This window comes from Nothobranchius furzeri, chromosome 1 (genome assembly GCF_043380555.1).
Source record: "Nothobranchius furzeri strain GRZ-AD chromosome 1, NfurGRZ-RIMD1, whole genome shotgun sequence".
Classification (NCBI taxonomy): Eukaryota; Metazoa; Chordata; class Actinopteri; order Cyprinodontiformes; family Nothobranchiidae; genus Nothobranchius; species Nothobranchius furzeri.
This window is the reverse complement of record NC_091741.1, coordinates 27,705,458-27,722,957: the sequence shown is the minus strand read 5'-3', so window position 1 is coordinate 27,722,957 and position 17,500 is coordinate 27,705,458. Positions and strand designations below refer to the sequence as shown.

Below are 17,500 nucleotides of genomic sequence, written 5' to 3'. Positions count from 1 at the left end.
TAGGGGTCATAGGGGAGTGGAGGAATTGTTTTGGACTAATAATTATTTTCTGTAAATTTCCTACTTTATTTTTTATTTAGTAATTTTAGATTATATTTATTTATATATGACATTGCTTCGCCATTTTGATCACCCGTAGTTTAGTCTTTTCAGCCGCGTTTTTCACTCAGGCTTTTTATTGTTTTGTACGTTAGATTTGTTTTTGTAAATAAACCAGAAACCAGGAAACCTTCGAGAAAGAGGAAACTTCCCTCAAAAGTTGTTGATGAGGAGCAAGATGTGCCCACATTCTTTTCCATCCCAAATGCAGCAAGCATCTCTGCACTAAACCCGTTCCAGTTTCTGTTGTCTAGTATTTCTGCTAATACTATTACCAGTACTATACTATTATATACTATTACTGCTACTTGCAGGAAAACTAAACCTTCATGTACACCTGTGGTTGAGGATTCAGGTGTGGATGAAGATGATTTGCCTTCACAGCTGCAGTAAGTTTATCTACAGTTCAAATATAATTCTAGCTTTAGTTCTGCATGTTTTAACTTTTTTAGTTTTCATTTTCTAGTATTTACCACTTGAATATGTTTTATAAAATCTGATGTTTTTATAATTTTAAAGATTCTTCTGATGAAGAGCCATCCACCATCACCAGCAATAGACAATGTCAGAGACAGGATGCTGCTGGAGATGCTCCACATTTTCTGGACTTCTGACAACAAAGTCAGACCCAGGTACCGTCGACCCATGACACCCAGATTTATCCCCGGAAGAACACCTAGCTCTCACCTCTCACCGCTAGCTCCACAACAAATCAGCAACAAGTAGCAGAAGGAGGCCGTGAATCATCAACAATTTCAGGAGCAGTAGTGTGCAGAGGATGAAAACCCTCCAGTGACCTCCGCTCAAGGTCACATCCCCTTTACCCTGGTCCAGTGGAGAAGGAATGGATGAAGCACAGAGGTGAAACAGGTACACTCTGTGCAAAAAAAAAATAAATAAAATACACTCCCTGGATTTGCAAGAAAGGGATTTGTTTGCAGCAGGACAAGAACTGCTCTGCAGAATACCACAACATCTAAAACCACCTGAACACTGACAGATATTATCTACGGAAACTCAGACACTGAAAGTTGTACATATAAATAAGTCAATGCAAGTTTTTAATTAGGGCTGAAATGATTCCTCGAGTACCTCGTATAATTCGAGTACAAAAGAGCCTCTAGTCCAATTCTCTGCCTCGAGGCTTCGTTTAATTCATGTTTAATTAATTCATGGCTTTGCAATCACTCGGGGGTCATGTTTCGCCCGGACCGAAATAAGTGACGCACATACACACTGCACTACATGGCACACGCGCGTAGTGAGTGTAACGTGGACCCCGGTGGAGTGCGAAAAAGACAGAAAATGTGAAAGGTGTGGGAGCATTTTTCACTTCGTAAGGTGGAAAACGTACTCCAGTGTAAATCCTGTAAAATGGATCTAGCCGACCACAACACCACATCCTCCATGCTGCGGCACCTGACCAGGAAACGTCCACATGTAAATGTCACTTCTGCAAGCGGACTCGGAGCCTCTGCAAGATAACGCATTTTAGCCTGTATTTCTATACATTCTGCGGCCACTGTGCGACTTTTTCGTTTGTAGCACTCAGTTTCAGCTCACACTGTGCGTCTGGCTGCAACACGTCGGACCTAAAAATGTGCTAAAAATATCAGTTTTTACAACACGTCAGACTTTTTATTGTGTTGTTATCGATGTCTGTTGCAGTGGCGGCGCCGGGGGCGCTAGGGGGTGCTATAGTTGCCCCTGGATTAGTCATTGCACCCCCATAGCACCCCCCAAGTAAATATTAGATTTCTTTTTTTTTTTTACAATTTAATTTTTATTTAACGCGTGGATGTGATACTATTTAACATACAAAACAAAAATAATCAGTAAATTATCATATAGATCAGGGAGCCGTCAGGCTGAAGAAGGAGGCCTACAGGGCGTGGCTGGTCTGTGGGTCTCCGGAGGCAGCAGACAGGTACCGGATAGCCACGCGGGGTGCAGCAGTGGCAGTTGCCGAGGCAAAATCTCAGGCGTGGGAGGAGTTTGGTGAAGCCATGGAGAAAGACTATCGATCGGCTCCAAAGAGGTTCTGGCAAACTGTGCGGTGCCTCAGGAGAGGAAGGCAGCAACTCTCTCATACTGTTTTCAGTGGGGATGGGGAGCTGCTGACGTCAACTGGGGCTATAGTCGGACGGTGGAAGGAATACTTTGAGGAGCTCCTCAATCCCACCCACCTATGCACATTCCGAGGAGGAACCAGAGCCGGGAGACCTGGAGGTGGACTGTCAAATCTCGGGGGCAGAAGTTGCTGAGGTAGTCAAACAACTACACAGCTGCAGAGCGCCGGGGGCAAATGAGATTCGTCCTGGGTATCTCAAGGCTATGGATGTTGTAGGGCTGTCGTGGTTGACACGTCTCTGCAACATTGCATGGTCATCGAGGGCAGTTCCTGTGGCGTGGCAGACTGGGGTGGTGGTCCCCATCTTTAAGAAGGGTGACCTGAGGGTGTGTTCCAACTATAGGGGGATCACACTCCTCAGCCTCCCTGGAAAGGTCTACGCCAAGGTACTGGAGAGGAGGGTCCAATCGATAGTTGAATCTCAGAATAAGGAGGAGCAATGTGGTTTTCGAACTGGCCGTGGAACTGTGGACCAGCTCTATACCCTTGCAAGGGTGATGGAGGGGGCATGGGAGTTTGCCCAACCAATCCACACGTGTTTTGTGGATTTGGAGAAGGCTTATGACCGTGTCCCCAGGGGCACCCTGTGGGGGACGCTCCAGGAGTATGGGGTGGGTGGCTTTCTGTTAAGGGCCGTTCAGTCCCTTTACCAGAGGAGCATGAGTTTGGTCCGCATAGCCGGTAGTAAGTCGGACCTGTTCCCGGTGAGGGTTGGACTCCGCCAGGGCTGCCCTTTGTCACCGGTTCTGTTCATCACTTTTATGGACAGAATTTCTAGGCACAGCCGTGGTGTGGAGTGTGTCGAGTTTGGTGACAGGAGAATCTCGTCTCTGCTTTTTGCGGATGATGTGGTCCTCCTAGCTTCATCCAGCTCTGACCTTCAGCTCTTGCTGGGTAGGTTTGCGGCCGAATGTGAAGCGGCTGGGATGAGGATCAGCACCTCCAAATCTGAGACCATGGTTCTCGACCGGAAAAGGGTGGCTTGCCAACTCCGGGTCGGGAGAGAGGTCCTACCTCAAGTGGAGTTTAAGTATCTCGGGGTCTTGTTCACGAGTGAGGGTAGGAGGGATCGGGAGATCGACAGGCGGATTGGTTCGGCGTCTGCAGTGATGCGGACGCTGAGCCGGTCTGTCGTGGGGAAGAGGGAGCTGAGCCAGAAAGCCAGGCTCTCGATTTACCGGTCGATCTACGTCCCAATCCTCACCTATGGTCATGAGCTTTGGGTAATGACCGAAAGAACGAGATCGCGGATACAAGCGGCCGAAATGAGTTTCCTCCGTAGGGTGGCCGGGCTCAGCCTTAGAGATAGGGTGAGGAGCTCGGACATTCGGGAGGGACTCGGAGTAGAACCGCTGCTCCACCGGATCGAGAGGAGTCAGTTGAGGTGGTTTGGGCATCTGGTCAGGATGCCTCCTGGACGCCTCCCCGGGGAGGTGTTTCGGGCATGTCCTGCCGGCAGAAGGCCCCCGGGTCGACCCAGGACACATTGGAGAGGTTACATCTCCAATCTGGTCCGGGAACGCCTTGGGGTCCTGCCGGAGGAGCTGGTGGAGAAGGCTGGGGAGAGGACGGTCTGGAGCTCCCTAGTTGGGATGCTGCCCCCGCGACCCGGACCCGGATAAGCGGAGGAAGACGACGATGACGATGATCATGTAGATAGTAAAAACTTAAACCAAGACCGGAAATTTATGTTAACCTTTGACCTCATTTTCCACCTGCGATCGAGTGAAAGGTAGAGCTAGCTAGTGGTAAAATGGATCGGTTTTTGTTGCCCACATTTCCACGGGTTCAGTCAGAAACGAATGAATGTTTGGAAGTGATCTCAGACCCACAAAAACCTACGGATCTGGATGAAGAGGGTCAACCCTCAACCGCCGCAGCAGTCCAGGGTTTTGCCGCTGGAAATGCTAACGCTAACATTAGCTAACCTTGCAACACTATAGATGGTTTTCTGTGTGGCTGTATGTGTTTATGACTTCATGGAAAGGTCAGCCATTGTTCATATGTTTATGATGTATATTAATGATTGTTTCAGGTGTTGTTGAGGTGTTGTGCACGCGTGTGTATCTGCTAGTGTTGAAGGTGTTTTAGAGAACAATAGGTACGCATGACCACTTCCTTCATAGCACCCTCAATAAAAAGACTAGCTCCTTCATAGCACCTGCAGAGAGACATTTCTGGAGCCGCCACTGATTGTGATCAGTATAATTTGACATAAAGCAAACAGACTTTCTCGACAATCCGTGTCATTGTGTGAGAAAAAGGTGTAGAAATTAAAACGGACGTGTGTTAATAGTGAAACAGCTGGCGAGCGCAGGCGCCGTGAGCGGTTCTGGTGCTGTTTGGGCCGCAGACGCTCGCAGCGCTACTTCAACAGTTACCCTCCTAGTTTTTGTCTGAAGTTTTGAAAACTAATTTTGAATAAAACTTAAAGAATAACTGGCAATGGCGTGCTCATTTTAAGAGGTCTTTCATATTTTATAACATGCCATTTGATATAATGGTTTACAAACACAAAAGGGTCATTTATTAGAGTACTCGATTAACCGAAAAAAAAGATTCGATAGAGTACACGATTACAAAAGTATTCGATAGCTGCAGCCCTAGTTGTAATACATGTTATGCTTGATTTCTGCTATTTCATATTTTTTGTTCATGTACATTTAGATTTTCTATTCAGAAATTTCTGAAGAAAAATCAAATGCTTTTTTTACAGTTATAACATACTGTTTTGGTTTAAAATCCCAATTATAACCCACACACCAGCTTTAAATGTTAATAGCCCAATAAAACCAAAGTTTTACTGAAAATAATTAAATCTCAGACCATCAGAAAGATTGTGATCTTGACCACTGTCTTGATACAGGAATCTTTAATCAATTGTTGTTGTACTTGATCACATGCACATAGCCCCTGTATTATGGGATGTGTGATGTGAACTAGGGTTGTCACGGTATGAAAATTTAACCTCACGGTTATTGTGACCAAAATTATCACGGTTTTCGGTATTATCGCGGTATTTTTTAAACGGTGTTGCATATGTTCAGAAAGCATTGATAGTCCTGTTCTACACAAACTGAAATAGTTCTGAAAAGGTTTAACAGTGTTTATTAAACCAAAAATAACACAAAGCCTTAGCAAAAGTGCAACTTTTCACAAGTAAAGGAACAAATAGCTTATTTTTCTGGAACATGTTACAGTAGTCAGTGCAGGTTTAAATTATACAAATCCAAACATTCAAAACATAAACAATATGTAAACAAATCAAAGAAACACCACTTGTTTTCTCATATACTTGTTTTCTTCATTATCAAAATGAAAATCTAAAACTCCAGTCCACACTTGACTTGAGCACTGTACAAGTCAACCTTAAAAAATATGTATTTAAAATAAATAGCCACTTTAAACAAATGACTAAAATAACTACTACACTATGTAATCAAATCCAAATGTTCAAGTATAAATGGCATTGAATAAGTAAACAAATCAATGACAAGGAACTAATTGTATATTTCTCTTCATCATCAACAAATAAGATGCTTCGTCCAGCAACAGGGTGTCCGTGACACGGTTTAAATGCTGGCAGAGGGCGCTGCGGCTGCAGTATATAGTGACTCGTTGCATTCTCCCTCAACCAAAAGTCCTCACGTCATGCATTTAAGCTAAAATGCTAATGTTAACTTACCTTGCACTGGCTGTAGAGACGTGGGTGATCGTCACGCAGATGTGCCATTAGATTGGAAGTGTTGCTGCCTTTTGCAGACACTTGTTTCCTGCATGTTCTGCAAACGGGATAGCCGTCTTCTAATAACTGTCCCTCAGCATTTTTCAGAAATCCAAAATATGCCCATACTTCCGATTTAGTCTTCTTTGAGGGCTGATGGATGTCCTGGGCGCTGCCGTCTCCTCCTTCGGCCATTATTTCAGCTTCAAAGTTTTGGTGCCGTTGCAAACTAAAAAGTGCGCGCCACGGGAACTTCAGCTGAAGCGACGGTGGCTGGTAAGGGTCACCGCGCCGAAACCGCGGCCACGGTAAACCCACCGAGATAATATAGTTTTTTAAAAACTGGACGGTTATTTTTATTGTCAACTTTTTTACCGGGGTTTACCGCTATACCGGTTACCGTGACAACCCTAATGTGAACACCCCTCCCAGGGTGGAGGTCTGCACTCTGACTGCTTTCTAGTTTTTATTAGTTAGTTATATTTCTTGAGTGAGTGTGTAATTTTAATACTGTACCATGTTTTGCTTGCAACTTGTGACAATTCATGGTGTGTTTATAGATCATCAATTGTAGTTTGTCAAGAAAAGGGGGCCCAAAATGTTATCTTGCATAGGGCCTCCACAATGCTAGAAACGGCCCTGCTGGGGGCCACAGCAGCAAATGATCTGTCACCGTTGGTCACCTTACTTAGAAGACCTCCTCAGTCTCACCAGCACGTCTTCTAATGAGGAAGCAGAGTCCAGGGACTTTGGGTTTGGCTCTCCAATCTCTGGTTCTGAGGTCACCGAGGTGGCAAGGCTCCGGGGTGGATGAGATGTGCCCAGAGTTCCTTAAGGCTCTACTGGATGGGCTGTGTTGGCTGATGCGACTCTGCAACATCTCATGGACATCGGGGGCAGTTCCACTGGACTGGCAGACCAGGGTGGTGGTCTGGAAATGATGATGACACTAAAATAGGGACAGCAGTAGCTCAGGAGGCAGGTTGTCCTCTGAGGGTTGCAGATTTGATCCCGGCTCCGACCAGAGAATGCTGCTGTTTTGTTTCTGGGTAAGACACTTAACCCGCCTTACCTGCTGGTGGTGCTCGGACCTTGCCTCGGTTAGTGTGTCCCACAGCAGCTGTGGCTACATTGTAGCTCATCCCCACCAGCGTGTGAACGTGTGAATGATTGATTGTGCTGTGAAGCGACCCTGGTTATAGAACCCAGAAGGCAGTATATATAGACCATTTACTACTGTTCTTATATTATTTTTACATTAATTATTATTATTATGTTGTTGTTGTTGTTGTTGTTATGTCTGACAACAGATGTTGTTCCCAGATCTGAACATTTATCAGGTGTTTTAATCGTAATTTTGTGGCCAGGATTCTTTTTAGACCATTCCTGTTTTTATGTGGGACCTCAAAAACAAAACAGATCAAATTTCTTACCCAGGGGCGCAGATAGGATTTTCAAACTGGGGGGGACAAAGTTTCAATGTACCCTCCCCCAAACACAAACGTACGTACGTACGTACACACACACACACACACACACACACACATACACAAACTATTGCAAGCGCCTTAACTAGAGCTCAGTCAGTTTGCGTAATTTCCTCCAACGTTTTGTGTAAAAACTAACTTTTATATACGTGTTTGAAGCCATTATGCAGCGGAACGCTGGCAACAAAGCTCTGCCTGATCAACACTATAAATGATAAATGATCCGCACTTGTATAGAGCTCCGGACCCCACGTGACTCTCAGTTAGTAGACGCCATATTGGCAGGTAAAAGAAGCTAAACAAACACAGGTCATAACCATGAACATGAACGGGATCGGCTTGGATTTTACTCCGTCGGAGTTTACTTCACACTTTAAAACCGAAGAAATCGTTTTATATAGTCAGAAATTAAATAGACTAAACATCTCTGACCCTTACCGTGCCCCTGGGATACTTTTTAAAAACACCAGAAGCTGTCGGAGCGGACTTCTTACCGGACCTAGCTGGGGGATTCCCCCGGAGGAGCTGGCTCAGGTGGCTGGGGAGAGGGAAGTCTGGGACTCTCAACGCTACCTGATTGGACAGGAATTCGAGAAACGTGATTGGTAGCCAAGACTCGTGCTCTCATTGGTTCCACCCAAGTTCCTCCCACTGACGCTAGAATCGAGACAAAAAGATCCATAACACTGTAGATTTGAGGTTTGTACCTGTAGAATGAAATGTGTGTTTTGAGAGCTTTGATTTCAAACTTGTACCTTGATTTTTTCAATTTGGAAGTCCGCTAGTTACAAAACGAAAGTTTCATGTTTCTGAATGAAAGTTTGATGTTACAAAATGAGTAGTAAATGTACAAAATAAAAGTTTGATTTGACTAAATAAAAATACATGTACAAAATACAATGTTCCTGTTACAAAACATACAAGCACAAATTGAGAATTACCCCTAAATTCCACTACCTCCGCTCCGCTCCGCTCCGACACGAACGCCGGAGCAAAATCGGTCCCGTTGTAGTCAATCAGAGCAATTCCACTACTGCGGCCGTGCTCCGGCAGTGCGGCGCCGTGCGCCGCCCTCTGTTCCGGCGTCCGGCAAAAATAGAATCGATCCTATTTTCGCCGGACGCCGGAGCACCTCCGCAGTAAATGGACAGAAATCACAACCGCCCAACAGGAAAAGGAGCGAGCACAACTTCCGTTTTTCACAATAAATCGATAAACAAAAGGCGTTTTTTGTTTCATATGCACAGGTTTAACAACTTTTAACAACTATCAATGGCGGCTGAAGTTTAAATGCACAAAAGTAAGCCATAAATACAGTTTCTACTATCAGAGTAGTCACACTTTGTTGATCCAAACACTGCTGATCTCTCAACACAAGTGATGGGCAGATTAAACAGCTCATGCCGATGCTTTTCCCACACAACGGGTGTTTGGATCTAACTTCCGCGTTTATTGCTCGGACTGTATCGCAAGATCTCGAAAATCCCGCGCATGCTTGTTTGCCCCCCTCAGGTCTCCGCACCGGAGCGGAGCCGTTGTAGAGCGCGTACCAGTAAAAATTGAGTTCGGAAGCGAGCGGCTGCGGAAGGCGGGGGCGGACCGCAGCGGAGCGGAGCGGAGGTAGTGGAATTTGGGGGTTACATGTTAGAAAACTAAAGTTGCAAGTTACGAATCCAAAGTTACATGTGATGAAACATGTTCGAAGTTACAAAACTTGGTACAAGTTACGCTGAATATTGTCCCAATCCTAGCTCCATATAGTTGGGGAGGGACGAATCGGGTCGATCTGAATCTGGGGGGACAGATCCCCGCATCCCCCACCCTATCTGCCACCTGCTGTGACCTAATCTGATTTTTTCTCTTGAGTCATTAAATATTATTAATTTTGAACACAAACATTTAAAAAGGTGTTTTATTGAATAAGGATGTGGGGAACTCCAACCAGCAGCAGGCTCTTATTTTTGTAATACTCCTTTTGGCCACAAGACAAAAGTAAGCGTCATAATAAGTTATATTTGTTCACACTAAGCTGCATCGTTGCTGAAAGGCGTCAAACAAATAAATATACAAATTAAAAAATAAATAAGTGTTTACGTTTCCTGATTTTGAATCTTGTGGTTTTTCCATCAAACTCATTGAATGACATCGTTTATATGGAAGGTGAAACTGATATAAAATGAAAGATGACGTTTTCGTTTTTCTGTTTAAATTGGGGGATTTAGAGTTCTTGTAGATAAATTGGTGATGTGTGTTTTTAGAGTGTTGAAATGATTCTAAAGCTGTCCAAATGAGCGGCTTCCCGTCGAGCCTGAAGGCGCAAACTGACGCGGAGCGCTAATTGCAGCAGCTCATCAAACTTCCGCATTAACAGAAACTCGAGGCCCGCTGCCTAATTGGATTTGAGTCTCTCGTTTCCGCCATCAAGCGCTCGTGTTGCGCTTAATAAGAGGAAACATGTGTGCCGAACATGCCAGGTTCTGGGTTCGGAACCATGAAAGGAGCGCTTCCCGGCGTGTCTTTCCCTGACATCCCATAATATAGCTTCGGTGCAAGTTTGGTGCGCGCGCAGGGCCAATTACGGTGCGCACTTTCCTGCCGCAGCTTCAACCACAATAGATGCTTCATATTTTGACAGAAAACGAGACTTTGTCAGGGAAAGAACCCGAATCCAGCCGCGGTACCAGAACAGGTCCTGGTGACGGAGAGCATGTGATTCCGGTTGGTCATAGCTCTCCATTTCCCGGCTGTTGTCGGAGGTTTCCATCAGCCAGCAGGCCGAGCGTGCCGTAAACACAACCCTCATTTGCTTTCTCCTCACAGCAATTACAGTATGTGATTAAAACCATTTTAAATAGAGCCTTCGCTGACTTTTATTTGTGTAAAGCGGATCTATTTCATGTCGAGCAGTAATGTAATAATCCCGAGCTGTCATTATGACCCAGACCCACCCACCCTCTCTAAAATGTGCGCCAAACTCCATCTGATCTTATGAGAACCAGACTGACGCACACCCTCTCAGCAGCACGACGGGAGGAGAGAGAGAAAACTATCTGACGGGGAAACAAGAAAAAGGCCTGAACGAAAGCCTTCAAAATAATTTGGGGAACTTCAACAAATATGTTTTACCTCCCAGATGTCCCGAATTTGCAGACTTAAATATTTGCGTCTTTGTTTCCCTTCCAGGGTCCTCAGAACCCGTTCTGTTTGGGTATCGGCTGTCCGAAGGGAGGGAGGAAATATCCAAAGACCTGTCTCCGCTCCTCATCGCCTCAAGGGGGAAATGGCTGAAACGCGACGCAAACACCAGACATTCCAGGCTGAACTTCAGACCATCAAATCACACTAACTCGTGACTTAATGTCATCGAATCAGACCTGGGGAGTTGGAGTTTGATCAAATGACATGTTTCCTCGAATCAAATCTGGTAGAGGTGTTGTTGGTCGTGTGGGGCACGTCGTGCGTAAACAGCGCTCCAGTTGGATACGCAGCACGCGCTGAAGCACCCATCCATCTATAATGCAATCATGTTGTTTTTTTTATTAAACATTTACGGACATTTAAATATCGAACGTTCTTAGGAGAAAGTAACAAATGTGGCCCTCAAGGGACACTTTTAGATGTCTCCCCCCAACACCGGAAGATCTGAACCTTTACCAGGCAGGTGTGGGGAAGCAAACAGCTCACTAATGGTATACTGGTGACCCCTGCGTTTAAAATGAACTGCAAAAATATTCATTCCGGCAATTTCTTTATTTACTTTTTAGCTTTTCGATATTTAATTTCCGCTTTAAACCTAATAAAACACAAACAACACCTGACTTTTAAAACATGAAAAAGAAACCAGAATTTTATTTTAACCATTTTTTTAAGTTTAAAGTGAAAGTCGACAGATTGAGAGGACATTTTTTGCAGCGCAGGCCCCTGTGAAGAAACGTACGCCGCGCACTTCCCTCCCTCTCAGTGACGCACGGAGCGCAGCCAGAGGAACGAACCTCCAGTGGTGCAAAGAGGAAAGGGAGAAAAGAGAGACGGCGATAAAGAAGGAGAGAGAGAGAGGGGCCGTCTGTGGTGAAAGATGATAGAAGGGGCGTGCCAATTATCAAGGTTTTTGGATCAGTACGCGCGTTTCGGAGAGCACATGGCAACGCACCGGATCAATTACGCAGCGTCACGGTGCCGCAGCAAGGGAAGAAGGGCTCCCTGAGGTGCTGCTGCTGTTTATCCCACCCCGTCCTGTTCGGACTGAGCTGGGACGGGGGGACTTATATGCGGGACAGTCAGAAGTTCAGCTGGAAACGCGTGGTGGTGGGATGCAGGGCCTGAGCTCACGGGCGCACGCCTTTTCGGTGGAGGCGCTGGTGGGGAAGCCATGCAAGAGGATGAAAGTGTCGGAGAGACAGGACTCGGGTTCAGGTGGAGGCCCCGGCAGGGACGGGAGCATCTGCACTGGTGAATTCTGAGTTTTCATTGGAGAAATTTTACGCACAAGATGAAAAACCGCGCAACTAGAGTTTGTGACATCGCATTTTGATGGTTTCAGTTTGGCAAAAGAGATGTTTTATTTTAAAAATCTAAATGATGATAAAAAACTCACTTCTAAATATACATTTTTTTAAATTCATTTCTTCATCTTATGAATAAGATTTAAATCTGGACGTCGGGCTTGAAAAGTTGGTGCGCTTTTAAGACTCAGCTTTATTTTTTTAACTTTCTCACTTAAAACTTTCAGACCAGTCGGAAAATCCCGCAGGACAAACGACTAAAACAGGTGGTTCAGGAACTTGGAGAGCGGAGGACTCCCCCGGGAACGAGGCTGGACAGACGGACCGATCAGAGACCGAGGACTCCGAGGAGAACAAGCCGCTGGAGAGCGACTCCCGGCCGGACCGAGACGTGCGAGTGGAGCTGCAGGGCTGCGAGCTGTGGAAGAGGTTCTATGAGATCGGAACCGAGATGATCATCACTAAAGCTGGCAGGTAGAAGATCCACCGGTGGATGGCGGGTTTCATGGACCAGACGCGGATTTCTGCCAGCTTTAACATGAAGCTATGAAACTAAATCCGTTTGGACTCATTTATGAAATATTTCTTTATTTTGTGAGGATTTCTAACCAGACAATTTTATTCGAGTTCCAGAATGAGACACGAAGTCTTGTTGTGAAAAATAAACAAATAAAACCAGAGCTAACTGAGAGATATTTAGCTGCTGAATCAGTTTAAAACCATTTTCCTGCTGACTGTAATGAACGCGTGAATTATATTAACTGTTCTGCGGTCGCAGGTGCACATTTATCAGGTTTAGTCTGCAGCCATCCACAGATGAACCGACGGCTTTCCAAACTCATCAGCAGGTTATTATGGGCTGTATGAAGAAACGGGAAGCGTTCAGTGTGGTTTCCTTAAGAGCGCTAGATGTTTGGTGCAGATCTGCGCCAAAACATAAATATAACATTTGGACTGATTAGATTTAGAAAAGAAATATTTGCATTATTTCACTCAGAAAAATAGTTCTGTTCATTTTGTTAAATTACCCAGAATCCAACGCTTCACATCCCCGCATCCGCAGTTTGTGGATAAATGTAATGTTTAACGAACTTTTAAAGATATGTATCTGCTGTCACGTGTTTAGGAGGATGTTTCCGTCCGTGCGCGTCAAAGTGCGCAATCTGGACCCATGTCAGCAGTACTACGTTGCCATGGACGTGATGCCCGTGGACTCCAAGCGCTACAGGTGAGTTGGTTAGAACCCACCTGTTCTGCTGATGCTCCTCCCACCTGCTGACCCCGTGTTTGCGGCAGGTATGTGTACCACAGCTCCCAGTGGATGGTGGCGGGAAACACGGACCACTCCTGCATCTCCCCCCGGCTCTACGTGCACCCGGACTCACCATGCACGGGAGAAACGTGGATGCGTCAGGTCATCAACTTCGACCGGGTCAAGCTCACCAACAACGAGATGGACGATAAGGGGCATGTGGGTAACCCGGATGAAAGGAGAGATGATAAAGTGGATCAGGGCCGGTTCTGCTCTAGATGAGAGCCGAGAGGAGCTCCTGCAAAAGATGTGAAAACGGACTTCTCTTAACCAAAATTATAATCCCATAATTTACCCAGATTACCACACTGGAACTGCACGAGAAGCAGGGAGCAGCTGCTTGATTTTAAACAATTATTTTTGTTTAATTTTCAGTCTGACAATAAATGAAACGTTAATTTCCCAAATCAGACAACACAAAATCATTTCGAGGAGAACAAAAACTGAATTTTTTAAAATCCTTTACTACATCTGATAAAGCTCAAGGTTTTTAATCTGAGAACCGAGACGCAGACCTGGGATCAGATCATTTGTTCTTGACCTTCTCTCACGCTGATCTCAGTTTAATCCTGATAAATTTACATGATCTAAAAGGTTTTGGACGTTTGAATCAATGATTCAGTAGAAAATCACAAATCTCACACAAACTTGTCGGTGATTTTATTTTTGATTCAAAAGGAAAAACACGAGATTGTTTCCTTTATCCACAGAACATCTGAAACGTCTAGGTTTATATTTATGCTTTAATAAAATTTTATATATTGTTGCCAAATTAAAACACCACGTTAAACGGGAAGCTGAACTTTAGAGGGTTCATTAGAAAATGTGTTCTTGTTTTCTCAGTTTTCTGTCTCTAATTTAAATTTAAATGATAAAACACATTTATTATATTCTTAATTTTTACATTTAATTTTAGTTTAACTGTTTTGTTACACATTTTAATACAGAGAACACTAATAACTGTTTTATTTTAGGTCGTTGTCTAACTAATGTTTATTAAAGCTTCTGATAAAACGTTATTTTACACAGAAGGCAGAGAATAAATATTTGATGCAAGATTAGAACAATAATAATCCTACATAATATTAATAGTTTTAGTAAAGAGGAAGCTTTTTAATTAATTCATGCTGTTTCTATTTCTTTGCAGAAACATGTTTATTTTTTTATCTTCATCACTTTGTAGATAATTCTTCAGTCGATGCATAAATACAAGCCGCGCGTGCACGTCATCGTGCACGACCCTCGGATGGACCTGTCTCAGATCCAGTCTCTACCAGCTGAAGGAGTTCACAGCTTCTCCTTCCCAGAGACGGAGTTCACCACGGTCACGGCCTACCAGAACCAGCAGGTACCGGCTCGCTCAGACCCAACCGGACTCCCAGCTGAGAGGATTTTATCAGGAACCAGTTTTAGATTCAGAGTTTTTATTACATTTTATTATTTATAACACAAATCAGCCAAATTGACTCTTTTACACTCTTTAAGGCGGTTGTTTGGACTGTGTGTGTGTGTGTGTGTGTGTGTGTGTGTGTGTGTGTGTGTGTGTGTGTGTGTGTGTGTGTGTGTGTGTGTGTGTGTGTGTGTGTGTGTGTGTGTGTGTGTTGACTACCTGCCGGTCCCTCAGTAACAGAGCCGTCTTCAGGGACCAGCAGCTCTTTTCATCGGGGCTCGTTTTACTCTCTGGGAACACGTAACAGGATCTCAGTAACAAGCTGTGACCGGCCGCCTGCTGCAGCCCACAACCTGTTAAAACCACACCAAGAGAGTCCGGCTTAACGCTTTAGGTGCTGCTGGGAGATGGAGTCCCGGAGGAGGGGTTCTTGTCTCCGTCCTGCTCTAAAGCTGAGCTCATTGCTAGCTTAACATCAGCTCTCTCTAACAAACGTCCGTTCTTCTCTCCTGGGTCAGATCACCAAACTGAAGATCGACAGGAACCCCTTCGCTAAGGGCTTCAGGGATCCAGGAAGGAACAGGTACGGCAGACCTGAACATCAACACCTCTAGTCCTCTACAGGACCCCAGAGGGGACGTACAGTCTCACCACTGAAAAGTGAAACCTTGTAAAACCGTCACATAAATCTGCTGTGTGTGTGTGTGTGTGTGTGTGTGTGTGTGTGTGTGTGTGTGTGTGTGTGTGTGTGTGTGTGTGTGTGTGTGAGAACAGGGGGGTACTGGACGGTCTGCTGGACTCGTATCCCTGGAGAGGTCCTTTCAGTTTGGACTTTAAGCCCTTCACCATCCAGCTCCAAGGTGAGCCTCAGCTCTCTGGCTTCTCCACACCTGGTTTATGTTGTTTCTAACCTTCTGATTGTCCTCCTATCAAAAGGAAGCACCGGATCTCAGACGAGTGGTGTGAAGAACCTCCTTCCTCCCTCCTCCTCATCTCTTCTCCCACTCCCCTGCCCGGACGCCGCTCTCCATGCTCTGGCTCTCCCTCTCTGTGGGAAGACGACTCCCTCCTCCCCCCCGCTGCCTGGCCGAGCCTTTTCCCTGGGAGCAGACAGACTGAGAGGCCTCCCCCTGCTGCCTCCTCTAACAGACCTCCCGCTTCTCTCTGCGCTGCAGGGGAAGAAACCCCTCCACTGCAGGGACCCGTGTCCTCACGGCTCCCCTGGGAGCTCCCCGTGCCTGGTCCCCCTCCACAATCCCCTCAGCTTCCAGGGGTCCCCTCTCCTCCCCCGTCTCTCGGAAGCTGCAGGCTCCTACTGTCTGTACAGCTACAGCTTTCCCCTGAGCCCCCAACTCACAGCCATTTCCAGACATGCCAAACTAGCCGAGGACACCACAGACTTTCTGCTGCGGCAGTCTGCGTGGCACTCGACCTCCAACCACTGCCTCTGACAGCTGCACCGCAGGACAGAGCTCTGACTCACTGACTGGAACAAACCAAAGTTTGTTTAAAAAAACCTGCAAAATATGAAGGAAATTGTTTCTGTTTGAGCAAGACTGATGCAGGAGGCTGCCCGTGGGGACAACTGTGTTTTTAAAGAGTCGGGATGATGACAAGACTAATAAGTGTTTCCATTTTAAAATTTGGCTTCTGCAAAGACCAAAAACCATCGAGTCCAGTCAGAGCATTCTCACCGGATGTGGTGCGACGCGGTTCCAGATGCGAAGCTCTGGAAAGTTTCCGCATGGAGTCCATTTTTGTCATGTGAGATGTTATGAAGTTTAAGAAATTCTGAGGAAGGAAGTGAGACGTGGTTCAGCAAGGTGCATCCGGTTTATTTCAAAATAAAACCCGTGTTCAAGTATTTTTCCTGTTTTTGTCGTTAATGACAGCAGTGTGTGTTGGTTCACTTCCGGATATCCTTAAATGTATTATGTTGTATTTCTAACGTGAACCCCCGAGATTTGGTGCTTTCACGGGGAAGAACTCTGCACACGGGCCGCGGTTGGTGTAAACGGCAGTCTGTCTGGACCACATCTGTTCCACACTCGGTGTGAACGAGGGATGAGGCTCAGAAACGCAGGAGTTGACAGGAAAACACAAAAACGTCACTTAGTGCATTATTAAGCATTAATAAACAAAGGGTCCCTTTATTATCAGCTTTTTGCAGATGATGTGGTCCTGTTGGCTTCATCAGAACGTGATCTTCAGCGTTCGCTGGAGCGATTCGCAGCCGAGTGTGAAGCAGCTGGGATGAGAATCAGCTCCTCTAAATCTGAGACCATGGTCTTGAGTTGGAAATGAGTAGAATGCCTTCTCCGGGTCAGGGGTGAGGTCCTGCCTCAAGAGGAGGAGCTTAAGTATCTCAGAGTCTTGTTTGAAGTGCCTCGTGATTTTTATCTTGAGAGACGCGATATAAAAGATTATTTTCTTTCTTTTCTTTCACGAGTGAGGGAAAGCTGGAGCGTGAGATCGATAGGCGGATTGGTGCTGCATCTGCAGTGATGCGGGCGTTGTAACGGTCTGTCGTGGTGAAGAGAGAGCTGAGTCAGAAGGCGAAGCTCTCGATTTACCAGTCGATCTACGTTCCTACCCTCATATGGTCACGAGGTTTGGGTAGTGACCGGAAGAACGAGATCGCGGATACAAGCGGTCGAAATGAGTTTTCTCCTCAGGGTGGCTGGGCTCTCCCTTAGAGATAGGATGAGAAGCTCCATAATCTGGGAGGGGCTCGGAGAGGAGCTGCTGCTCCTCCACATCAAGAGGAGCCAGTTGAGGTGGCTCGGGCATCTGGTTAGGGTGCCTCCCTGGTGAAGTTTTACGGGCACGTCCTAAAGGAAAACCCCGTGACACGC

General features: G+C 45.7%; 1 protein-coding gene across 4 annotated transcripts in view; it reads left to right on the top strand.

Annotated features, from left to right (window-relative positions):
• tbx22 (T-box transcription factor 22) overlaps window positions 1–16,509 on the top strand; it is a 19,531-nt gene extending 3,022 nt beyond the window's left edge. The window contains exons 2-11 of one of the 4 annotated variants that reach the window (XM_070549043.1): window positions 414–488; window positions 619–969; window positions 10,625–11,890; window positions 12,171–12,417; window positions 13,070–13,171; window positions 13,240–13,414; window positions 14,439–14,603; window positions 15,164–15,228; window positions 15,420–15,505; window positions 15,582–16,509. In XM_070549043.1, coding sequence (XP_070405144.1) covers window positions 11,752–11,890; window positions 12,171–12,417; window positions 13,070–13,171; window positions 13,240–13,414; window positions 14,439–14,603; window positions 15,164–15,228; window positions 15,420–15,505; window positions 15,582–16,096 — 1,494 coding nt within the window. In that variant the 5' untranslated portion in view covers window positions 414–488; window positions 619–969; window positions 10,625–11,751 and the 3' untranslated portion in view covers window positions 16,097–16,509. Of the gene's footprint in view, window positions 489–618; window positions 970–10,624; window positions 11,891–12,170; window positions 12,418–13,069; window positions 13,172–13,239; window positions 13,415–14,438; window positions 14,604–15,163; window positions 15,229–15,419; window positions 15,506–15,581 lie in introns of all 4 variants that reach the window. The other 3 variants (XM_070549044.1, XM_070549045.1, XM_070549046.1) reach the window with 3 other exon arrangements.
• Window positions 16,510–17,500: the final 991 nt, after the last annotated feature.